General features: G+C 42.2%; 1 protein-coding gene across 1 annotated transcript in view; it reads left to right on the forward strand.

The window, feature by feature from the left end:
- Nucleotides 1-26,663, forward strand: part of LOC148542122 (dynein axonemal heavy chain 5-like) — a 356,598-nt gene that overhangs the window by 187,234 nt on the left and 142,701 nt on the right. The window contains exons 51-57 of the mRNA XM_088471686.1: nucleotides 5,300-5,492; nucleotides 9,452-9,675; nucleotides 18,833-18,919; nucleotides 20,691-20,798; nucleotides 21,959-22,045; nucleotides 24,648-24,712; nucleotides 25,310-25,516. Of these exons, the coding sequence (XP_088327812.1) occupies nucleotides 5,300-5,492; nucleotides 9,452-9,675; nucleotides 18,833-18,919; nucleotides 20,691-20,798; nucleotides 21,959-22,045; nucleotides 24,648-24,712; nucleotides 25,310-25,516 (971 nt within the window). The remainder of the gene's footprint in view (nucleotides 1-5,299; nucleotides 5,493-9,451; nucleotides 9,676-18,832; nucleotides 18,920-20,690; nucleotides 20,799-21,958; nucleotides 22,046-24,647; nucleotides 24,713-25,309; nucleotides 25,517-26,663) is intronic.

Genomic DNA, 26,663 nt, shown 5'->3' on the forward strand with positions numbered 1-26,663 from the left:
ACCAAAATTGTCTTTTTTTTATTTATTATAAAATTATGTAAATAATAACTATTTAAACCTGATTCAATATAACTTTTTTTTAAAAAAATAAGGAAAATCAAGTTTAAATTGCCATTATTTCCATGATGTGATACTAAAAAAAAAATAGTAAATTTTTGGGGACATGTATTAAAAAAAAAATAGTGGTATAGGTTAAAAAGGTACTGTATTAGCTTTAATATATTTACACACACATACAGATGGATATATATATATATATATATATACTTGTTTCTTTCATGACTTCACAGTCCTGCAAGAGAAACCAGTGCAGCTGCAGCAGCAGTTGGTGTGCGTTCCTGAGGATCGCCCCCCACTGTTGTGACGATGCCTGGTGGAGGGGCCAGGTTGGGGGTGACAATGAGGGGCTGCCGTATCACTGTGGCCAGCAGTGATTGGGAGACTGGGGGAGGAGCCGTGAATAAAGTGAGCAGTGGCGCACAGCAGCTTCCAGGTTATGCTAGGTATCCAAATCACTGTGCGGTCACTCGGAGCTGCAGTCAACATCAGGTGGGGGGAGTATCTTCCAACTGTCCAATCACTGTGGCCACAGTGATCAGACACACTCTGGGCTACTGTGAGGTGAGCTGCGGCTGCACTGTGCTTGGGTGGGGAGTGCCGCGAGCTAAAATGGGGGGTGGAGCCGTGGATGCAGGGGGACCGAGAGGTCCCTCTAAGACTGGCAGCTGCGGGAAGATTATTATTCTGCAGGTTCCAAGTGGGCTTTGCTGACTGGTCGCATCAGATGCAACCATGTCAGGGAATATCTACCCTGGTGTGGTCGCATCTGATGCGACCATGCTAGGCAAGTGGTTAAGTGGCGCTATTCCTTGGACTATAACTTCTAGTTACTTGAAACGCTTTCTAGTATTTGGATTTTTTAGATTTCTTGTTAGTATCCAAGCATGATACTCTTCATGGACTTTGAATCTAGCTTGTTTCTACTTTCTTTTGGTATGTGTACATGGGCAGCACACTCAAAAACTCTGAGATGTTTGACACTTGGTTTTCTTCCAGACTACGCTTCAATTGTTTTTTTCATCCTTTAAGGCAATTGTGGGTGCATGATTCTTTAGATCAGTGTTTCCCATACTCATTCCTCAGGGAGCACTAACAGTGCATGGTTTCCATTTTTCCTAGTTGGTGTTTTCATTACTGGCTGACACATTTTAAAAGATCCACAGGTGGAGCTAATTATTTCACTTGTGATTCTGTGAGGAGACCTCGAAAACATGCACTGTTAGTGCTCCCCGAAGAATAAGTTTGGGAAACCCTGTGGACACTGCTTCTGGCCAAAATGCTTGTTTAGCCCTGCATCTTTCAGCATAGTATACATTTGGCTCTCTCCACTAATGTACAATTTTCACACTCACACCATTAGCATGTACCCTTTAGAATGTACGCGATGGTCAATTTAAACATTCTCCTCTTTCAGTCTATGGGGGGTATTCAATTAGGCTGCAAAAAGTCGGATGACGTAATTTTCGACTATTTCAATTATCCCCGTATTCAATTTCAAATACTTTTTGCAGTTTCGAAACGGGGATAACTTTTCACCATGTTTTACATGGTGAAAAAAAGTGCAGAATTGGTGTTTAGGGGTGCAGGCTTAATAAAAAATAGCCTGCACCCCTGGGAATGTCATTTATAAATAAACTGTGTAAAAAAAAAAATAGGGACACCCCAAAAAAATTTACTAAAAATTTGGGGTGAAAAAAAGGGGAAACAGTGTTTAAAAATAGGGAAATAGGTTCAGTGGTATTCTGTAAGTATGCGGCAGGTGTTTTCTAGAATAGGCTATTAGTGGCAGGTGCATTATTGCAGAATTTTTTAAATATGACTTTAGGGACTTAAAAATATGCTAGTACCCATTTTCATGTACCCCAAATTTGATGGGACCACTTAAATAAACGAAAAGAAAACCTAAGTGCTCTTCTGCATCACTTCTTCAATGTCGGGAAAAAAACACCTGCCACGGCTATTTAAAAACCCAACTTTCTTCTGCAGGCAAAAAAGGGGGTACCCATAGTGATCCCCCATGTCTGGACATCTTTAGGGGGGGGTCCTACAATTATTTCCCGAAAATTCCCATTTTTTTCAGAGATCCCAATTCGCCGGGTCCTATTTTCGCTCATTTGAAATTGAATACGGGGATAAAGCGGGCACGCGCCTGATACTTTATCCCCAGAAAAGCTCCGATGTGGAGCAAAAAGTCCAGCATGGACTTTTCGCTCCCCAATTGAATACGGGCCTATCAAAGCTTGATGAGAGATAACACTGTGAGAGAAAAAGTATTAACCAATCAGCTCCTAATTGTCATTTTTCAAACACAGCTTATAAAATGTAAGTTAGAAGCTGATTGGTTGGTGATTTATATCTCACAATTTTCTATCTTATCAAGCTTTGATACATAGGGGTCTATTTACTAAGCAGTGTTAGGAGACACAGTGAAAAGTGATAAGGTATCAGCCAATCATCTCCTATCTGTCATATTTCAAACACAGCCTGTGAGATGGCATTTAGGAGCTGATTGGCTGGCACCTTATCACTTTTCACACTGTCTCCTAACACTGCTTAATAAATAGACCCCATAGGCCCCTATGAGCGGTTTGAGTTTCCACTATTCTCTTGTAGTCTGCAAATTTCTTCATCACGTCTCTCTTTTCTTTGATTAAATAAATGTCATTCTTGTGAAATCATCAATTAAGGTTATGAAGTATCTGTATCCACTTATCGATTTAACTTCCATCGGACCACACATGTCTTTTTTCAATTTACATTCAGATGCCTTGTGCCCTATTTTGTGACCTGTATAACACTAGGGGCTAAAGTGAGAGTTTTTAGAAGTGAGTTTTAGAAGAGATGTTGCCCATAGCAACCAATCAGATTCTACTTAACATTTAAGGTGCGTACACACGTAACATTTTTTTGAACGCTTTAACTATAACAACATCGTTATCGTTCAAAAAATCGTTCAGTTTCTGAGTTATAACGATGAACGAAAATCGTTCAAGCGCGCTCCCGTTTGTAGTTCATTTCAGACTGTCCAACAAAATGATTTTCATTAAGGGAAGGAACATTTTTCGTTCATCGTTGTAAAAATCGTTCATTACATTTCAAAAAATCGGTCACTTTTCAAGGGACAATCTGACAGAAAATCGTTGGTTACAAAATCGTTACGTGTGTATGCACCTTTATCTAGCACCTTCTAGAAGATAATAGCTAGAATCTGATTCGTTGCTATGGGCAACATCTCTTCTAAAACTCACTTCTAAAAACTCTCACTGCAGTAAATTTACACCTAGTACTTGAATTTTCTGGACTTCTCACTTTTAGGGCCAAATGTAATAGGGTGAGAGTTTAGAAAATGTGAGAGTTTAGCAGTAAAACTCTCACACTAATACTTTGATGGAGTTGTATTTTCAAAACAGGAAACACCTGGATGAGAGTTTAAAAATCTTGAGAGTTTTGTAAGTCTGGAAAACATGCGTTTGCATGTTCTGTTTCTTTATTACATTGGCTGAGTTTAAAAATGTGGCAGTTTTCTCTCACATTTTCTAAACTCTCACCTTGTTACACACCTGGCCCCAGGTGTGTAATCTCAGCATTTAACTCAACTGGCACAGGTTCTTGGAATTGTAGCAATTTTATACTGACAATTTCAGTAGTTAGTTTGGCTGTAGTGACTTCTAAAGGTGCATACACACGTAACAATTTTTTGAACGATTTGTTGATAACGACGTCGTTATCGTTAAATCGTTCAAAAAATCGTTCAGTTTGAGTTATAACGATGAACGATAATCACAAATGCGCATATTTCCATTTGTAGTTTGTAGTTATCGTTCATCGTCCATTTCAGACTGTCCAACATGATGATTTTCATTAAGGGAAGGAACATTATTCATTCATCGTTCAAAAAATCGTTCATTACACTTCAAAAAATCGTTCAACTATTTTCTGTCAGATTTTCCCTTGAAAAAGTGGTTACCAAATCGTTACGTGTGTATGTACCTTAACACTACTACCAGTAAATCAAATTCAGGAGCTAAGTTCTGTAGCATCGCCATGGTGATCATCTACTTGGACCTACAGATGTTAACTGTCGGGATATGGACATAATTTTGTCAATGTAGTCTGACTATGGCCTCCTATGCTTGTGGCAGTGCATCTGTGAACACAGCCATTTGCATTGACACGCCATGGCCCATTTTTGCATGTGCAGCGAGCCACCACCCAGTCATCAGCCTGGAATGCCCATCACTTTGCCACGCATTTCTAATACCATCTGTCCCAATCACAACAGCACCTTTGTGTGTACACTCTGGGCCTGATTCAGAGCCGCTTGTAAGCGGCCGCTCGTTCGCTCCGAGCTATGTTCGCACATCTGCGCATGCGTATGGGACATAATGCGCATGCGCCAACCAGTCATTGCGGTCAGAAATCAAGCGCTCGCAAAATAGCGAGTGCCTGCTAATTGGAGTGACAGGATGAGGCGTTTGTGGGTGGTAACAGGGGAAGGTGTTTGAAAACGGGGAGTGGAGATCCGAACGCAGGCGTGCCAAAAGGTCAAAACGGGCGTTTTAAGGGTGTGCATAATTAACAAAGCAGCGTCATCGACCACGTCACTTGGTTGTTTCTTAGCCTGAACTGTTCGCATGATTGCGGTAGGAAAATCCTACCACAAGCACTGCGAGCAGTTCAGATGCCTTTCGATGTACTCGATTAATCCAATAAATAGCAGAGATGACGTAGGATGCGAGAGGCCAGGGGGCGTCTTTACAAAATAGTGAGCGTATGTTTCGTTCGCTCGCTCAGACATAGAGGCGTCAACAGACCGCAAAGAGCGAGCGCTCAATTTAAATAGCCGGCCCCTTTTTCTGAACGAGCGAGCGCAAATAGCGTCCGGCTCTGAATCAGACCCTCTGTGTAATGCATGCGTCATAGGGGGTTTTCAGAACTTTTCACACATGTACAGGTGCAAATTATCGCTCAAGTACATGAACATGCACATTGCATTCGGATTGCGTGCGACTTAAAATCAGGCCCTCTGTGTGACATTCAGTAAGAGATTTTCTTATTTTGGGTTCCCCAAGGAAGGAATGCTCTACGTGTGATAGGTGTTATTAAAAAGTAGTGTGTGTCGTGGTGACCTATGGTTGTATATTGTATTATACCTTGTTTGTATCAACTTTTTTATGCATTTTAAATTTGTTGTTTTGTCTTAAGAAACAAAAATCAAAACTGAGTTTACTTTTTATAGAGTTATGTGCTGTTCAAGCATATTGTTGGAGATGTGTTTATGGGAATGTATGACACGAACGACTACAGACAATCCTTTCAGAAGGAGCTGGAAAAAGCCATTTTAATGAAAGCAGATGAAAATAAATTGTTTCATCACTCTCCATGGTTGAACAAAGTAAAACAGCTCTTCAATTTATCTATTGTAAATTCCGGTAAGCATGGTTTTTGTTTTAGAAAAACATCTATTTTAACAATATTTGCCAGACTTTGAGCCTGTTTCAGAGACGGACGCTAACTGGATCGCAGCTGTGATATGCTAATTGCTAACGGTTGCAAATCTTATCAAAGAATAAGGACGCCCACTGCTGCCTTCTCATATGCGTATGACATCGCTTATGTGTAAATATTGATAACATCGATGCACATGGAGCAGCCATCTTGCCCTTGCGGAAGGTATGACATGCCACGGCCATGGGAGCTCTCCTGACATGCAGAGCTGCGTAAAAGATCACATGGGCTAATTTATGCATGCCAATAAAACAGCGTTCATACGGACACACACCTGCGTTTTTCAGATCACACCCCATCACAAACCCCAAATACTGACAGCATGTCATTCACTTTGAGATGGGTTCCTCTCTGCATCTGTAGTCACAGTGAAGCTTATACGCATGCGTGATGGCAAACAATCGGTCAATCGGTGTCCGTAATCGCCATTGCGTCCAGCTCTGAATCATGCACTTTGTGTAGTGTAAATAAATTTGAAAGAAAAATTTTTGAAAATTTTATTTCCGTGTTTTATATCATTTGGCAATATTAAAATATATTCCTAAGCGTCTAAAGCTCTGAAATACAGATGTGTCCACATACATGTATCCTCCATGTGCTACAAATTCCGTTACACATAACGCGTGAACGCTGTGTGACTCGGTAGCGCCCCACATCTTTTCTTATGACTTTTTTTTCAAATGTGTGTTATTCGCACAGCGTTGCGAACAGGGGATGCGGTCACTATCCCGCTCAGAATGCCGGCACTGGAATCCTGACACCTGCAAGAATGGCTGTGTGAATAAGATGCATTCGAATGGAAACAGTTGCATGAAAAGACACTCAGCGCTATCGAGTCATTCTATGGCATGGCGCGACGAGAAGTGCTGTTTAAGGCGCAAGGAGGCTAGATGTATGTGGACACATCTGTATTTAGTATTGATAAAGACACTACAGTCTGGCCGTTTTGTCAATTGAACCAATATTCATGAGAATGTCACCTATCGGTTATATGATTTAGGGGCATATTTATTACAGAGTGTTAGTGGCATATCCCCCAAAACAGTCATTTTGAGGAGTACCCACAAATATTAAGAATCCCCAGCTTTTAAGATGGAGGGACTGCAGCAGATATCCCAATAACAGCTTATGCCATCTACAGATGATAAGTGGCGATAAGAAATTATAATTATCGGGTCTAAAATTCTATAGTTGATAAATATGGCCCTCTGTGATGTAATTGGTTTAGGGATGCTATATGCCCTGGATTTACCAGGAACGTCCCAGATTAAGACGTGCATCCTAGCGTCCCAAACATTGTGTTTGGGATAACTTAGTGTCACTGTTTCGGAGGGGCATGGGCCAGCAGTGGACCTGGATCCTGAAGGATCCAGTCCCTGTCAGCCATTAATGCAGTGCCGGCCTGCAGTGGCCGTAGGGCAGTGGTAGTGACATGGAGATGCATAGCCCATTTAAAAAATGGCACAGCAAGCTGTAATTAGCTCGCTCACGGCGCCATCTTTGAAATACAACATGGCCAAGGTGAACCAATCGTGGCTCACTGCAGCATTGCCCCCTTGGACTGGCTTATGTTCACCAGCACAAGGCGGGGGCAGGCAGTCCGGCGGAGGTGGAAAAGCTGAGAAGAGTTCCTGAAGATAGAGATGCCAAGAAAGTCCTGGTGGGTGGTGGCCAAAAGAGTTTACAGGTCGCCCACCAGGTGAAGAAAGAAGACCCTGGAAGACCTTGTGGTGGCAGCTGCGCAAAAGAACTTTAAGGCCGTTGCCCACCAGGTGAAGCTGGCTGCGAAAACCCGTTATCTTCGCCTGTTTTCGTTATCCCCGTATTCAATTTCAAAGACTTTTCGCCGGAGCGCAAAGTCTTTGTAAAAAAACGGCGATATCTTTTCACCACACAATAGGTGGCGAAAAAAAGTGCAGAATTGGGGTTTAGGGGTGTAGGCTTAAAAAAAATAGCCTGCACCCCTGGGAATGGCCCCTAAAATTAATGTGTGTCAGAAAAAATAAATCGGGACACCCCAAAAACTTAACTTGAATTTTGAGGTTAAAAATAAATAAATTGGGGAACAAAGTTTTAAACTAGCGCAATTAATTCAGGGGGGTTTTACCAAGTATGCGCCAGGTGTTTCAAAGAATGCAGGTGGTAGCGGCAGGTGCATTTTTGAAGAATTTTCAAAATGCACATTAGGGACTTAAAAATATGCTTGCACCCATTTTCATGTACCCCAAATTTGATGGGCATAGTTTTTTCCCCCCCCAAAAAAACCTAAGTGCTATTCTTTGTCACTTCTTCACAGGCGCAAAAAAACCCTACTTACCTTCCGCAGGCTAAAACGGGGGTACCCATAGTGATCCCCCATGTCAGGACATCATTAGGATACTTACCTATCCACAGGGTCCCATTTTCGCCGGCTCCAAATTGAATGCGAGGATAAAGCGGGCGCATGACCCGATACTTTATCCCTGCAAAACCTCCGATGTGGAGCGAAAAGTCCAGCACGGACTTTTCGCTCCCAAATTGAATATGGCCCTTGGTCTCTGTGTTCTGTTTTTATTGTAATATTTTCTTTGCAGGTGCACTACAGGTGCTAGCTGGTCCTTAATGTCCAAGCATGCTGGCACTTGCCGACATGCTGGGGCAGACGTGCTGGGACCTGTAGGCCTGTAAAGAACAATATTAACTATTTCCATTAACACACCACCCACTACCACCAGGTGTGCGGTCAGTAGCCCTGGACTAAAAGCCCAGGGCTGGTTGTTGCTCTGGAGGGGGGGCCCTATTTTATTTTTCCCACTTTCCGAGGAATTCCAGGCCTGGGCTAACCAGTATGGGGCTAGGTAATGTGATGGCAGGGGGACACTATGCTGTGTGTCCCTCTGCTATGGCATTATCACCCCAGCTGGTTCAGCCTGGTGCTAGTAATTGGAAAATAGGGGGAATCCCACCCTATTTTCCAGTACCAGCCTAGGCTGAGAGGTTTGGAACTAGTTGCTTAGGCAGATGGACAGAAGACAGTAGGTGGTCTGGTCAGATGAAGAGTCGGCATACCCATGGACCATGCTGGTCACCAACTATGACGTTGTGAGGTAAACTACGGCCGACTCTTATTGTCTTCCCACCTGCCACACCGCCGCAGACATTCTGACTTAATCAGCAGAAGTGGAAGGATCCCTGCTTCTCAGTTCCCTGCACTCAGTCTAGCTGCTCTAGCAGCAGCAACGAAAGGGGGATGACACTCCTTCTCATCTTCCAGAGAACCAGCAGCAAAAGGGGGATCACACATCACACTGCTCTTATACAGTGCCCGGTTTGTGTGGGTTGCTAAAACATATCCAGTGCCCTGTGTGTGTGAACTCTTAAAGAAAACAATCCAGTGCTCTGTATGGGCTGTTAAAACAACTTAATCCAGTGCCCTGTGTGTGGGGGCAGAACAATCTACATCATAGTAATGTGAGTGTTTAAAAAAAATTTTTTTAATTTTTCAGTGGACACATTTTTTAATGAACATGAATACAGTCAGGGTAAATTGTGACCTGTAAATGTGCCTTAAATATCTGAATATGACCAAAATATATGTGCAGCCTTCATGGCATTGTAAATGCCATATTATGGGGTTTATGTAATAGGGTGCAGTGCGGGTTAACTTTGTCGGTGGAATCCCCAAATGTGTCCCGTTTATTTTTTTAAATATAGCAACCCTACAATCGTTCCTGGTAAATGTATTCTTGTGCATACATTGTTGATCCCTTAAATGTTGACTTTATTCTCTGTAGACAAAGGTGCATTTAAAAGTGTATTTTTTTCTTCTTTTTGTATTTTTAATGTATATAAAAATGCCTTTTCCATATTATATTTTTATTTAAGGTTTTTTTTTTCATCACAGCTGTAATCGTAGCAGGACCACCAGCATCTGGAAAAAGTGCATGCATTAGTACACTTGTGCAGGCCCTTAATCATCTCCAGGTCTCTAGCGAGGAGCCAGCCCATAAAATTGTAAAGATCAATCCTTTGAGTGTGGATAATGGAACTTTGATGTTCGGTGGTCAGAATTTTTCACATACATGGCAGGATGGAATTATCACTTATGTTTGGAAGAAAGCAATCCGGGTAATTGGATATATCATATGCGATGACCGTTATTAAACAAATTGGAATGTATTTTCTAAGACAAACACCCCAGCAGAGTCCACACACTCCCCATCCCACTTCTAACACCCCAGCAGCAGCACCCAAACACACACTCCTTCCCCAATTAACTACCAACACACATACACTACTTGTTGCTGATTGAGGTCTTCTGTTCTTGCTATTTGCAGCTCGTACAGGGGGGGGAGAGTTTGGAAGAGGGAGGAAACAACAAAGGAGGGATGGGCCATGCACTCCAGGCTCTGCCCTATCCATTCTATGTTTATTGGTGATGTTTCCTTGCTGGATATCCATTCCTTGATGGGGGCCATGCCCCCTGGGCTCCCTGCTTATTCCTGCTCTGTGGAGCATTAAGCAGAACCTAGAACAATGGAGGAGGGTCAGTGTGTCGTCTTGAGGGCTGGCACCCGGAGGCATCCCCCTTCCGTTGTCTCCTGTATTTCCATCCCTGTTTGTAGGCAAATAAACGTCCCCACTAAATGCTCCTGATGTAACTGAATGAACCAGCCAATGACTGATGTTCTTCCTCGCTGTGATCCAGTATTTCCATCCATTCTCCTCTCTCATTTAGAGTAATCCATTTCACATGACGGGATTAAAATAAGTGTTTATTTTCCTTTCAGTTTATCTTATCTTAATTAACTATGTATTCATGTACTTCATATGCTCACTAATATGTACAGGAGGGCATAAATAACTGAATGTAAAAGTTGCTTATTTCTGCATGTGCACTTGCATTTCCCTGTCTGTATTTTCACTGTCAATTATGTGTCAATTATCTTCAATTGGAAATCAGTACCTGTTTTGTGTAGACTTTTCACTTGACAAGGGGATGCGGTCAGCATGTCAACAGTACAATGTTGACAGTTAAGATGTCGATACTGTTGAAATGTCGACATCTGCAACCTGTCGACATGTTCACAATGTCGACATCATAAATGTTGTCAAGTGAAATGCCAAAATTTGGTGAAATGCCGAGGGTTAGGGCTAGGATTTGGGATCGCGACATACTTACCACTGCAAATTCCTTGTCCAGGTTGACACAGGAGTAGGCACTAAAAGATTAGGAAAACTAGCTCCGTCCCCTCCAATGGCTCCCACCTCCACTGGACCTCACTGGACTGAGCCACAGAGAGAAATTTCGAGGCAAATTGCCACCATTGTGTCCGCCTTTGCGGCCTTCTCTGCCGAAAGAAATGATGAGGTGCAATTTTCCACAATGGAGAAGGTCCATTGTGACTCGAGGTGCCATTTTCTGGGGCTGGGCTAATATAGCTCTCTCTGCTTCTATATGATTTATAATTTTGTATATGTGGGGATTATAACTTGTGATAGTTAGTTTGCTAATCCTACACGCTAATTATATGTATCTTAAGGCTACAAAGATATAGTTTATAGTATTTTTAAATACTGCTGCGGCACGGAGACAGCTGATCCGAAAATCAGCAGTGCTAGTGCACCTGCATGAACTAGAGTTCACGCAGGTGCACAAAGCTCTGTGTCCGGCGGAAGGAGCCGGACAGGGACGGAGGGATCCTAAAGGATCCCTCTTTGCAACCCGGGAGTGGGGTGAGCACCGAGTGTGGGAGCAAACACCATCTGAATATTGCATATGCTCCCGCAGTCAAGCTTGATGAATTTCTGTCCCCATACTAGTGTATGGGGATAGCGGGCCACATCGCAAGTGAAAGGTAAGCAGGAAAAATATCTGTGATATCTCCTATTTTACCTTTTTGATGATTGGCCCAAAAACTTAATTTCTACAAAAGCAGATGAAAATGTTCATTTTCACCTGCTTTTGTAGAAAAGTGATAATGAATAGACCCCTAAGGCAGGCTTTTTCTTTAGTTTTTACAACTTAAAAATGAATAGAGGCGCCTGTGACCAGCTGCTGATTTAAAATGTTTACGCAATTCAAAAAAATCACAATAATATACAATCATAAATACACATAAAAATTGCCAATTCTTCTAAATTATATTAATGACAATAACAATAGCATATGCTTATTCTAAAATAATAATTTAAAGTTCCTGGTCTTCAACTGGAAATAATCCCAATAACATGACCCTTTTTGAATAATGGAACCTGATAAAATTGAAATTTATAGCAGCATTGAAGTTTGTTAATATAAGCAGGTTAGTGTCAGGAAGTATATTGCAGCAGATGGTTAGTAAGCCGAGGGATTGCAGAAACCAGCAACTGGTTATGGAGAAAGTTCATGCATTTGTTAGTTTGAATCCTCTACCTTTATTAAAGGGAGGGTATCTCCGGACAATCCGTATTTAGTGTATCGTAAGAAATGTGCCAAAGTAATAATCTTGGCATTCAAAAGCCCACGTGGTTGTGAGTGGTACGTTAGATACCTGATATGTCCCGCTGGTATATGTCTGGCGGCCGCTCACCCTATCTCCGGTGGCGCCGAGTCCCAATGCAAAGTTACCTCTTCTCCTGTGACGCGGCCCCTCCACAGGCCTGGAACGGGAGTGATGTGGATATAATCCACCGCTTCCTTGTGCTACTAAATTCCGGATGCTGCTGTACAAACTTCCTGTATCTGCGTTCCACCTGCGTGTCAACGACAGCCAATCACCTGAAGCGTTTCTCCGCCCACGAGACCGGCGGTTTCTTCAGAGTAATCCATTTCACATGACGGGATTAAAATAAGTGTTTATTTTCCTTTCAGTTTATCTTATCTTAATTAACTATGTATTCATGTACTTCATATGCTCACTAATATGTACAGGAGGGCATAAAGAACTGAATGTAAAAGTTGCTTATTTCTGCATGTGCACTTGCATTTCCCTGTCTGTATTTTCACTGTCAATTATGTGTCAATTATCTTCAATTGGAAATCAGTACCTGTTTTGTGTAGACTTTTCACTTGACAAGGGGATGCGGTCAGCATGTCAACAGTACAATGTTGACAGTTAAGATGTCGATACTGTTGAAATGTCGACATCTGCAACCTGTCGACATGTTCACAATGTCGACATCATAAATGTTGTCAAGTGAAATGCCGAAATTTGGTGAAATGCCGAGGGTTAGGGCTAGGATTTGGGATCGCGACATACTTACCACTGCAAATTCCTTGTCCAGGTTGACACAGGAGTAGGCACTAAAAGATTAGGAAAACTAGCTCCGTCCCCTCCAATGGCTCCCACCTCCACTGGACCTCACTGGACTGAGCCACAGAGAGAAATTTCGAGGCAAATTGCCACCATTGTGTCCGCCTTTGCGGCCTTCTCTGCCGAAAGAAATGATGAGGTGCAATTTTCCACAATGGAGAAGGTCCATTGTGAGCAGGGGCGCCAAGAGGAGGGGGGGGGCGGGTACAATTTACCCGGGCCCGGGCTTCCAGAGGGGCCCAGCGGGGGCCCGGGTCCGGCGCCGCCCCCCTCCCTCCTCACTATCTCCCAGCACACAGCGTGTGCTGAGATGCAGTGGGAGATTGCTGTGGCTGCTGCCTAGCAGCCGCGAGCAATCTCCTATGCCTGAGGGGGGAGCGATCACACTGATCGCGCCCCCTGGCTTTGCGCCGGGCTGAGGGTCTCGGGGCACTGCAAATGTACACATTTTTTACTTTTTTATTTGAGGGGGCGTGGCCACGCCTCCCGCAATTAGGCCATGCCCCCTCTTTACCGGGGCCCGGCAGCACTCTCAACGGCCCTGATTGTGAGGTGCCATTTTCTGGGGCTGGGCTAATATAGCTAGAGTTAATATAGCTCTCTCTGCTTCTATATGATTTATAATTTTGTGATAGTTAGTTTGCTAATCCTACACGCTAATTATATGTATCTTAAGGCTACAAAGATATAGTTTATACTTTATAGTATTTTGAAATACTGCTGCGGCACGGAGACAGCTGATCCGAAAATCAGCAGTGCTAGTGCACCTGCATGAACTAGAGTTCACGCAGGTGCACAAAGCTCTGTGTCCGGCGGAAGGAGCCGGACAGGGACGGAGGGATCCTAAAGGATCCCTCTTTGCAACCCGGGAGTGGGGTGAGCACCGAGTGTGGGAGCAAACACCATCTGAATATTGCATATGCTCCCGCAGTCAAGCTTGATGAATTTCTGTCCCCATACTAGTGTATGGGGATAGCGGGCCACATCGCAAGTGAAAGGTAAGCAGGAAAAATATCTGTGATATCTCCTATTTTACCTTTTGATGAATGGCCCAAAAACTTAATTTCTACAAAAGCAGATGAAAATGTTCATTTTCACCTGCTTTTGTAGAAATTAAGTGATAATGAATAGACCCCTAAGGCAGGCTTTTTCTTTAGTTACTAATACTATACTCTCTTGGTCTGTCATTCTCATAACAGCATGACAGGAGGGGCAGAAAAATCTTCCAAAGCTGGTTCTTTTTATGCATTATTTTTTGCATGTTCCAGTTCTGGAACAAAATTATCAAAAAGTCGCTCGGAGCCAGGGACCCTTTGTGCATTCTGATGCGGAGGTCCTGGGCCAGCTTTTGAGAGGTACAATGGACGAGTCCGTGATCCCAGACTGGGCTAAGTCCATGGCTCAAGCTATTGCAGAACTTACAAGGCGGTTACATCACCAAAGGTGAGTGACTACTCTTTCCCCTATGGGTCCATAACATTGGAAAGTGCCTTTTGAGAGTCTCTGCATGTGTGGATTAGATTCTGGTATCCACAGGGTCTGCAGCAGCCAAAAAACGGTCTTTGCGGTCTCTGGATGTTTTTTCCTGGGGATTCATATTCCGCTGGGTGAACTTGTAGACCCTGACTTAGATGATACATCAGCTGGGAAGATGATGCACCTGCCATCATTGGTGTACATGATTTAATTTGTCCAGTCTGTCAGACCTTATATATTTAGGAAGTGGAGGTTTCCCAGGCTAGTTCTTCTTGCTTGTTCCACTGTAAAAATAAGTAGATGTCTACTTTTACATCCTTTTTGCATTTTCTGATATCTTGAAGGCTTGGCTTAAACCTGATAAGAAGTTTCAGGTCCCTAGTTGGTTCAGATACTCCTATCCCTTTGCAGATGATGACACCATGGTTTGGGAGGTTTCACCCACTGTAGATTCCCCATTTGCCAGATTAACCAAGGCCACAGTCATTCCTATAGTGCAGGCAGTCACCTTAAAGGATCAGACATATAGAAGAAATGTTTGCTGATGCTTCTCTTTGGCCCATTTTAGCTATTGCCTGGGTCAATAAGGCAATAGAATCTTGGACAGAACAACTGGTGTCCGATCTTCAGGCAGACTGAGATATTTCAGAACTCCTTACCTTGGTTGAACAGATCCATGAAGCTTCTGTTTATATTGGGGATGTCTCTCTGGACAAGGCTTCTCTACAGCTATGTATATCCACCTTGGCAGTTTCTGTCAGAAGATCAATTTGGCTTAGATCTTGGGATGCTGACCCAGAGTGAAAGCATACTTTAGAGGCTGTTCCCTTTGTATGGGAATTCCTCTTCGGTCCTGAACTTACCATAATTATAACACAGGCTACTGAGGGCAAGAGCCATTATATTCCAGTTTAGACTCCCAAGGTGAAAACTCCTCGTTTTTGTTCCTTTCGGTTTACTGGCAGGGACAGATCCCAATCCTTTAGTGGTATGTCCAGTTACTCCCGCAGGGGAGCCTTTTTAGCTGTGGTTCAACAAGTTCTTGCCGACAAGCCTGCAGAGAAGCAGACCATCTGAAATTCAGGGGGCCCAATTCCATTCCAATTCCAGGTGGTAGGGACCTGCTTACTCATGTTCCAGGATGTCTGGCTCCAGTTTGTACCAGATCTCTGGGTGAGTAGATTTTTGTCCTCTGGACCTGGCAGGTCCCCATGTCCGGGAGACTTTTCATCACTCCCCATCATCAGCATGCAATCATGTGGGCGCCCCTCTTTGGTGCCATCCATTTTCTTTTAGATTCTGGAGTTATTACTCTGGTTCCTTTGCACCAGCAATGGCTCAGGGTTTACTCAAATCTCTTCCTGGTAAGAAAGCCAGATGGATCCTTATGACCAATATTGAACTTAAAAAAAGCTAAATCCTCATCTTTCACTGGTATGGTTCAAGATGGAGTCTCTGAACTTGGTCATCAGTGCAATGGAAGGAATTTCTAGCGAAGATCCAGGCTCCCCAATCACTGTCAAGGTTGCTTCTTCAATTGCCTCAGGTGCCCATTCTCAGGTGTATGCAACTTCTGGGGAAGATGGTGGCTTCCTTCAAAGTGGTACTACCATAGTAGTAGACAGAGTCAGATCCTTCAACGTCTGTACAGGATGGGATCCCACTTGGACAGACAACCGTTCAGACTGTCACATCGGACGCTCCATTCCCTTCTGTAGTAGCTCCATACCCCAAACCTATCCAATGGGTCTCCCTTTTTGGTTTAGTATGGGTACTTATCACAACATGTGGGCCTACATCTTCAGGGTCTTTGGTCCAACACAGAGTACACCCTCCCAATCTACATTTTAGAGCTGAGGGTGCTCAGGAATGCCCTGGTCCAGGCTCAGCATATTCTGCAGGGAAAACCTGTTTGCATACAGTCAGACAATGCCACTGTGGTGGCTTACATAAACATACTGAGCAAAACAAGGCGTCATCAGGTGATGATGGAAGTGTCGCACATCTTAGTTTGGCTGGAGCTGTGGGTGCCAGCCATTTCAGCTATTCACATTCCTGGGGTGGATAAATGGGAGGTCGACTACCTCTGTCACCACACTGTCCATCCCAAGGAATGGGAACTACACCAGGAGGTCTTTCAGATGATTGTGGACCATTAGGGGATGCCTCACATATATCTCATGACTTCCTGGCTGAACAAGAAGCTTTTCTTGTACAGAGAATGCTTGAGAAATCTTCAGGTGGCCTTCATGGACACGATGACGGTGACTTTGTCTTTCCAATTAGGGTATCTGTTTCAATCTCTGTCCATGCTGGCCAGGGTAATTCAACAAATTCGACAGGAGGGTCTCCTAGTCCTACTCATTGCTCCAGACTGGCCTCATCAGCCGTGGTATGCCACTATTCAGAAGATGTTAGCTGAGGTTCCTTGCCGCCTTCGTCTTCGACAGGCCCTCTTGCATCAAGGTCTGTATCTGCACCCAAATTTGTCTCATCTAGCTTTGATGGCTTGGTTCTTGAGACCCAAATCCTCATGGTTCATCAGTTTTCTAGACATGTCATATGTAGGCTTTACATTTTATTGTGCAAACGTCAGGGTCTCTCGGTGAGCTTCTTTCGACTTACGCAAATTTAATCCTTCCTTTAGGATGGAGTGAACAAGAGCCTTCGCATTTCTTCTCTAAGTCCGTGTCTGCTCTGTTGATCCTCTTTCAGAAAAGATTAGCCATTATTCTGGAGGTACAGAACTTTCTTCAAGGAGTACTTTGCATTCAGCCTCCGTATATACTTCCTATTCCTCGGGTGGGATTTAAATTTGGTTTTGGTGGCTCTACAGAAGGCCCCCTTCGTGCCTCTTGAACTAGTGGAGTTACGTTCTATTATGTTGAAAGTGTTGTTTCTTCTAGCCATTGCTTCTGCTAAATGTTTGTCGAAATTGGTTGCCTTATCCTGTTGACCTCCCTTCGTCATTGTCATTCCAACAGGGTGGTCCTCCATACTAAACTGTCATTTGTACCTAAAGTGGTTTTGAAGTTCCATCTGAACCAGGATATTGTTCTCCCTGCTTTCCAAGGGTCTTCTTCATCTCAGGGGTCTTCGACCTTAGGTGTTTTGGATTTTGTACATGCCTTGAGGATTTATATCGACTGTACATCTACCATTTGAAAGACAGATACTCTTTTGGTCCTTGTGGATGCGTCAAAACTCCATTGCTAAATGGATTAATGCTACCATTTGCTAGGCTTACAGTACCTATCTTCTGATAAACCAGTTCTGACTTCCCTCTGGGCTCATTCTATGTGTACAACCAGGGCTTCTTTGGTGGTTCACCAAGGTGCCTTGGAGGAACAGCTGTGCAGAGTGGAGACCTGGTCCTCTGTGCATACCATTAACAGATTTTATCAGTCCCATGGGCAGAGCTAGTTTTCTTAACCTTTTAGTGCCTATTCCTGTGCTAGCCTCTCTAACCCCACAGTCAATACTGCAGTGTCCCCCAGATGGTATATGAGGAAGGGATTTTATGGTGAGTACAAAAATCCAGTTTTTGCAAAATTTGCCACAACCTGTGACTAAAGCCAGACCATTAGCCACAGCCACCAGGTTTAGTGGTGAGGGTTAGGCTTAGGATACTTACATCCACAACTGCTGGAACAGCCAAATTGCCAATTATCAACATTGTTAGCATATCGATTTGATGAAGGTCGACATTCTAACCCCTTGGTAAGGAATGTTTAAATTGTACGTATATTCCAAAATTAAATAGGCACTTATACCATACTGCACTTGCACATGAATGCCCCAATCCTCCTTTCAAAGTGCAAAAGACCAGTGTTGATATCAGTGATGTGCAGTGAGGTCAATGGCTGGGGAGGCACACATGGAGATGGGTCTGAGTTCTCTGAGCCTGTCTCACCCACTACTCACTGTAAATCTCCCCTCACTACACTAAGCTTCAGTGTCCATTGGTTCTCCTACCTGCATCACTGTGCATTCTCTTGCTGCTTCTGACTGAGCTTCAATCTATAAACACTGTAGTGCACTTCCTGGTCACATGACACATCCAAGGTGTCCCTCAGTGCTCAAGATACGCCCCCCCTGCATAGGCATGCCTCTATTAGCACTCTTTCTGTGCAGCTCACTGCCTGTGGTGTGGCCCTGCCCCCACCTCTGCAAGCAGTGTTTGATTATACAGAAGGGAGGCAGAGCTGTTGCTGCCATATCTGTCATCTCCCTGCAGTTCCAGGGAGCTCCACAAAGCAGGTGAGTGTTAACTATAAAAATGATTACAATGAATAAACAAAGATGTTTATTAGTTATAAATATCTTCTTTATATTATTCTAATAATTTTTATATCAAATCTCAGGAGTATGACAGGGGAGGCTCTGTCCCTGGTTGATATGTGCAGTCTAAAATACTGATGCAAATTAGTATATTCTAGTTTCTTGAAAATAATTTTCAGTAAAATAAAAATTATATATGATAAAGCTATTATTTCTAAATGATTTCCTTGTAGAACCACTGCAATACATGGTTGTGGTTTGATGGCCTACTGACCTGCAGCTGGGCTGACAACTTCAACAATGTCCTAGGAGCAGAGAAGGTAATTGCTTTTACATTTTGATTTTTTTTAAAGTATAACACTGTTTTTTTTCCCACCACAGTAATGATCAAACAAATGTTAGATGTCTTGAGTCTTATGTAGAAAGGTTCCATGGAAAGGTGTAAATTCTAAATATGGGTTTTATGGAGTTACTATTGGACAACATAAATGGCTGATTTCCTTTTTTCATTTAATCAGTATTTTATCCTAGGCATTTCCCACCTATATGAATGTTTTACTGCTATTTCTGATATGCTTAAAAAAAACTTGTACTGTAAGCTTGAGAATTGGTATACATTGTATGAGACAAAAAGTTCTATGTTTCATGTTGTTTGGGTATTGTTATCACTATAAATTGAAAATGCACTAGAAGAGATAGGACATACCCTAGATTTGGTGCAAGTTTTGTAATCCTTTAGGGCCCTATTTATCACAATCCGCATCTCAGATGCTGATGTGATATGATAAAAACACCAGGATTCGCAATGCAACATTGGAATACATTGCAAGGAGGTATCAAATATCACATGCAGTGACAGAGCTTGCTAGAAAGCTCTGTCCCTGCAAATCCTCTTTGCACACTTTTCAGGGTATTTTTCTCAAAAAATACCCTCACAGTGTGATTGCACATTCACCACCGGCTCCCCCCCCCCGCACGCCATCGCCCTCCCCCCAGCTGCTCACCCGCTCTTCTTACACTTGCCTCTGTTCATGTGAGCGATGAGCTCCTCTGAATGCCATCTTCAGGTGGCATTGTCATCGTGGGGCTCCCTCCTGGCATTTTTTTAACAATTTCTTTTGGTACATTTGCAGCGGATCACATTTTTCATTACAAGTATGGGAAATGCGATCTGCTTATGATAATTAGGGCTTGGAGTAGAATTTTGTGAATTCTACTCCAATTGCCCTTTAGTACTAAAATAATGTGAGAAGGGGTGAAAACACCCATGTTCACACAAAAAAAGCTTGATAAATCGGCCCTTAGTGAGAAAGTAAGTGGCTAATCTCAAAACTTTGTGATTACAGATAGATACAGTATATACTTTGTGATTACAGATAGATACAGTATATGCACGGTGTAAATATACTTTGTGAATATCTGTGAACATTCTCAAATGAAAAATTGGGACAGTAAGGCAACTGCCCCATTCTTCTCAAACCTTGCCCAGATCCACCCAAACAACAAACATTTGATGAAGCATGATAACTTTTTTTTGTCCAAAAATTATGACTGGTCATAATTGGAATGGTTGGCAGGTATAATATATGTATTTGTTTTCCATTTCCTATATGTACATATGGAGCTATTTCTAGTCTGGCAGCACAAGAACACTTTAAAAGATCTGACGTACAGTATGCTTTCCATTTCCTGCATTCATTAATGGCACTAGTGCTAGTTTGCAGCATACATATAATAAGCTGCAATATATGTATTACATCCTTTCTCCTGAATGTTTGGGTGCATTGGGCACCAGGTTTATGGATGCTGTGGGTGCTTGAACAGAACAACATCAAAGTTGGTGCTGCCACTAGCCATGTACATGGCGTTTTTCAGTCTTATGACCATTTCATTGAAAACTGAACACTGTACAATGCAAAAGTATCAGAGTGCTTCTGTATTAGCACAGAATGTATTCTACTATTCATATTATCTTGTGAAAAGTATGTGTTTATAATTTTTTGTATCTTTTTTGTTATTGTAGTTTTATTGTCTGTTTAGATTATATAGCATGTCATTACATATCAGCTTATTAACACGTGTTTCTTCTAGGCGTTGCAGCTCAGTAACGGTGACCACCTGGACCTTCCAGAAAATCTGAAATTGTTGTTTGAAACAACTGATTTACAAACTGCTTCACCTGCAACTCTGACAAAAGCGGTACATACAGTATAGACATTTATCATTGCATTTTACCAGAACTTAGATACAGTGTATCTTATAGTTATAGTTTTTGTACTTGTAAATGATGTCTACCGCCATTACATTTCCCGCAGAGTCTGTCCACCGCAATTCTAGCAGGACAATGTGGCCCCCATGTTTCAGTCCCATTCCCTAGCATTCTGGTGTTCTAATGGATGGCCCAGTTGTAATGTAATCATTTTTGGGATGTAGTTACCAGTCCGGCAGATGGCATGCTGCCAGTCTAAATCTTGACGGTGGAAGCACGACACAGATTTTAATCCCAATGCCGGAATACAGACAAGGCGCCAGCCTGAATGAGTTAAGACAGGGGCGTCTTAGCTGTCAGCCTGCCCTGGGGGGGGGAGGGGGGGTTGGTGGGTAGTGTTAGTTTTAGGTAGCATAGCGGGGTTAGCATTAGGTTTTTGGAGGGTTAGGCACCATTGGGGGGGTAAGCTTTAGGCACTAAGGGGGGAAGATTAGGTTTAGGCACGAAGGTGAGAGACTTAGGATAAGGTACTAACGGGGAGGATTAGCGTGTTGGGTGGTTAGGGTTAGGCTACAAGAAGGTAGCATTAGTATACTTACCCGACCCCTGTCGGGATACCAAACATCGGGATGTCATTGTCAGTATTTTGACAGGAGGCATCCCGACTGCCGGCATTACATACTAATTCCTTATCTTTAATAGAGTTCTCCACAATGTTACTAGTTGTGTAGTTTCTATGAAAGAACCAACAATCATCCATTACTCACATATAGCATCCCATAACTTAATGTGTTCACTATGAATTCCACTGCACTTCTAACCAGAGATGCTTTCTTGCACCCTTCTTAAGGCCTTCCCACATTGAAAAACCTTTGGCTTTCAAGCTGATGGTGAATGTGTGGGAGGATTAGTAATGTCACAGTTGTTGGGATTCTGTGAAAAGGACGACGACGTTACAAGATAGATGCATGCTAGGGTTTGGGATTGTACACCAATACCTTATAAAAGATTATAAAAAGTCACATGAAAATAATGTGCCTTTCATATTGTCCCTGCTAGCATGTGCATTTATTTGATCATTTCTGATATCTCTATATTTTATATTATTTATATTAAACAAAATTAAATATATTCAATTATTGTATAATAGGGAATATTATACATAGAAGGTGAAGCTCTTGGCTGGAGACCTCTGTCTAAGATTTGGCTGGATGGTAGAAACCAACAGGAAAATACAGTAAGTGTAATAAAAACATACTTCCTTCTTCTGTATAAGCATGATAATATCTTTCTTTTAAAGCGCAACTAAATCTAAAATATGTTTATTAATTTGAGTATTGGATATTTTTCAAAGACATGTAAAAGAGATCATATATTCACATAATTGCAGAAGTTTGATTATGTATTTACATCATATTTATTATTTCTTGAGATGCATAATATGATATATTTAGTTAACAGCTAAGTATTAAACAGGGAGAGTAATAGGTGGATTAATGGTGAAGGGGGTTAAGGGAGGAGACAGTCATCTTCTTTAAAATATAACATACCGCACAATAAAAGATTTTGGTATAAAATACGTTCAGTGGAAGCAGGATATTGCAGTCTCCAGGTGTCTGCTCCGATACTCCGTCAGATAAGTAAATGAGAACTAAATCATAGACGGAAAGTGTTTGCTTCATCACAGGTCTGTCTCCTGAGATAGTGAATCATTTCACATCCCATCATGGTTAGAGTCATAATGATTAACAAGCATAGCTAAAGCAAGGTACTTCAGTGACTTTAAGAGAGAGATTTCATATGGCATATACTAGCTTCCACCAGTTGTATTCTTATTATTATTACCAGTACTTTGTAAAGAGCCACAGTGCAGTAATAAAGAGGTGGATTAAAGATATGAAGGCTATGATAGGTGCATGATGGGGGGGTTTTGGGCTGCCCCACAATGCATGTAATGATCCCCGCTGCCTGCGTTATTTTTCTGTTGGTTTTCTTGTGTCCCTTTCCATATTTAAAAAGTGATATGAAAAAAGTTAAACACAAAGGGATACACGTTTACAATCTATAGACATAATGAAACTGATGGTAATAAATTACTCAAAAAAATATACTCAATACAAATTTTGAGTGTAAAAATTGTAAAAATAATCTAGAGCTGCCTTTTGATATGCGTGCAGGTGTGCAATCATGCATATGCATGCGTTCGCTTTCTTAGAATAGGCAGAGTGAAGTTACACAACAAATGCTGCACAGAATTGCGTAGTCCTCACTATGCATCAGTCCCAATAAGTATTTAAAGAATAGTTATACAGGAGATATTTGGTAAGTGATTTTCTGAGAGCTACAGTAATTCAGTAGAGAACATGCTACCATTCCCTAAAAGGGAATATTTTATATTCCTGTGGTGCAGTAATCACGTTTTAGTATTGTGAGTTAGGTGCAAGTCCATGTTTAAATGATCAGTAAAACAACATTTTCTGCAACAAAATAATTTTCCCTGTACTATACTAATTTTAGCTAGCTGGGATACCCGGCATTGCCCGGGTTGAACACTGGACCCTGAAGTACACCTGCAGCCTTTATTTGTTTAAAATGTCCTCGCCTATAACCCCATTCCATTGATCCTGAAAAGGACCCCACTATTTGCTAACATGCATGCAAACAGTGGCGTAACTACCGTGGGTGCAAGGGGTGCGGCTGCTATGGTGCCCGAGCTGCATCTGTGGCCAGCACTCCCCCTGCACCCAGTCACACACACAAGGTGGGCTGGTCCATTCAGGGCCGTCATGGGGGCCCATATTTAAAAGTTGATTTGATGCTGGCCCTCCTACTTATTACAGCTGGGACAATGGCAGGCAGCACTGCCAGCCACGAGGCATTCAGAGCTTGCGGACCGGCACCAGATTCAAATTGCGCTGCCTCTATATGTCCATTTCTGCCACTGCCTGCTGGTGCACCAGCTGTAATTAGCTGGTGGCCCGGCCCCAAATCTACACATGCTGGCTGCTGATGGCACCAAGGAGGAGCTGAGAGGGTGCTGGAGGGACATGTGGAGATGAGTTGCTGGGGGGGCATAATGTGTAAGAGGCACTACTATTGTGTGGAATAATGTGTTATACAGGGCACTACTACTATGTGGCATAATCTGTAAATGGCATTACTATGTGGTATAATGTCTTAGGAGCATTACTGTGTGGCATAATGTATAAGGGGCACTACTGCTGCGCTGCATAATGTGTATAAACGGTACTACTGTGTGGCATCGCCTGAATGGGCCCTGTGTGGCATAATCTGAATGGGATCTGTGTGGCATAACACAAATGGACTCTGTGTTGGGGCAAATCTATGCTTCTTTTTACCTCTGGGTGGGCTATTTAAAAGATTTTGCTATATGGCTCACAAAGTTCTAGTTACACCCTTGCATGTAAAGACAGAGGCTCTGGATTTAATGTCAACTTTAAGTCATCAAGTTTGCTCAGACTGAGGTAAAAGGATACTTTTGTAGCTTTCTCACAGGTTTTTGGTAGACTGCCAATTTCCACTGGAGCCAGCTCCGAAACCTATGTAACTTAAGGGTGTCCCCATTTTGGTGGTTTGTGTGAGAATGTGTGGCCCAAACCTAGGCAAAAACCTACCCTGGTCACACTACACAACCATGCCAAATTTGGTGGAGCTAGGTTCAAAACTCTGGCTGTGCATAAAGGACAAACAGACAGACAGACAGACAGACACGCTTTTTCACTTATTATATAGATTTTACTCACTCTAGCATCTTGTTTATTACTTCCCATATAATTTATATATACATGTCATTATTGTATTTATGCTTTTTTTTTAAGGTTCTTTCAAAAGCTTTCTACAGGACTTTGGATCCCGTCTTCAATCTTATTCTTCATGATACCAAGTAATACACTTATCTTTTTTTTCTTTCATTATCTATGAGTCAATATTCATCTTGTATAAAGCTTATGTCCTAATAATTGAATTCCACAATATCTATTTCAGTGCTGAAGCAAAGGTTATAAATATGTTATATACATATGCAAGTAGATCAGATCTTGTTACAATACAGGCAATAAGAAAAACTAGAAAGAGGGCATTATAATAATATTTGTAACTATATAATCTAACATAGGTTTATAAAAGAAACATGAAAATCAAAATGTAACCATATGGTCCTTCTGATCTCTGGTGCTATTAAGTTGTTGCTTAGTTAACACATATAAGTATTCTGCCATTTTTGTTAGTAATTATTTGGCACTGCTCCAGGACATCACTGTTACCAGTATGTATCAAGAGCTCTTGCATTAAAATACTCAACAGAAAAAGTGGTTAATAAGTGTTAACAATTATAGCAATTAAATTTAAAGAACTACTTTAGTGTAATAAGCTCTACAGTATGATGTGATAGTATGATAAGGTCATTTCTTGCTAAGAAAGAATAATCTATTTATGATATCTTCATACACTTTACCTTTGTAGCAATACATTTTTCTTTCAGGCCACTTGTTCCAGTTACAGAGGTTGGTCTGTTCCGTTCTTGTACACACCTCCTGACAGTCATGTTGAATGATAAGGCTCAGAGTATTGGAGGACAGCTGCATATTGAGCGGCTTTTCATCTTCTGCCTTATCTGGTCAGTAGGAGCACTCATTGAGAGTTCAGAAAGGCCCAAATTCAGCGAGCTGTTGAAGGTCTACACTTCAGTGTAAGTGGCCGAGGTCCTCTGTGTTATGTGTGCTATCAACATTATCTTCCTGTTATTAAACTTTAACATTGCAAGACTATAATACATATTCACCTCTTTAGCATGATCCACATTCTCTTTTCTTATACAAAGGAATCAATATGGATTTATTTCAGAATACTTACCAACGGACAACACAAAATATTCTGTAATGTTAAATAAAAACTCTAAAACATATTTTTAAATATAAATACAAACAAACTTGCTTCTCATCAATCACTCGATTTGAAATTGCTGCTCATCGTTCACTTAAGTAATATTACTTCTTTATAAAAATCCATCCATTAATTTAAAAACAAAAAAACAAGAGTTTAGGAGAGGCCAAGTAGCAAAACCCCCATGTTAAAAAATTAGTAAAGAAAAAAGTAAATACAATTTAAGTTAAATCAAAGTGTATGTTGTCCCCTGACTAGTGCACCTAGGGCTGTACTTAGTTTGCCTATATTTTAACTAGAGATGAGCCCATCTGAACTTACCTTTTCCAAGTAGATCCGGGTCCCGGTTTGAATCTTCTCGCCAGCTCCAGATCCAAAAACAGGACAAAACACCATTCTCGCAGTGTCGGATCTCCTGTGTTCTGGATCCGGAATGCAGATTGTCGGATCCAACTAGCAGCCGCTACCATGGTAACATGCCGCTGGTTTGCTAAGAATGGCTGTCTCTCAGCCAATAAACACGTCCCCATAGACTTCAATAGGCCCATTGAAGTCTTTTGGGAAGTGCTGCTGCGTGACAGCCATTCTCAGCCAACCAGCGGCCTGTCATCATGACAGCGGTCGCGTTGGGATCAGACACACAAGCCTGCACATATCAGTTAGCTTCGTGCAGACTTTTGTGGGTGTAAAAAAAAAAAAAAACATTTTGGGGTCCTTCCCCCAAAGCTCAACCAGCACCGGCCTTTTTTGAGTCGGTTCAGGTTGTGAAAATACATGGAAAAAAAACTTACACAGCCAGCAGCTGGTTCCTGATCCGGTCCTGGTTGTGAAAATACAGGAGAAAAACTACGTAGGGGTCCCCCGTATTTTACACAACCAGCACCAGGCTCTTTCTAGTAGGGTTGTAATGCCCCAACAGGGGGACACACTTTCCTGGGTCCTCCTGCCAAAGC

The sequence above is a fragment of the Taudactylus pleione genome, unplaced genomic scaffold, assembly GCF_031769625.1.
Source record: "Taudactylus pleione unplaced genomic scaffold, aTauple2 ptg000015l, whole genome shotgun sequence".
NCBI classification, from domain to species: domain Eukaryota; kingdom Metazoa; phylum Chordata; class Amphibia; order Anura; family Myobatrachidae; genus Taudactylus; species Taudactylus pleione.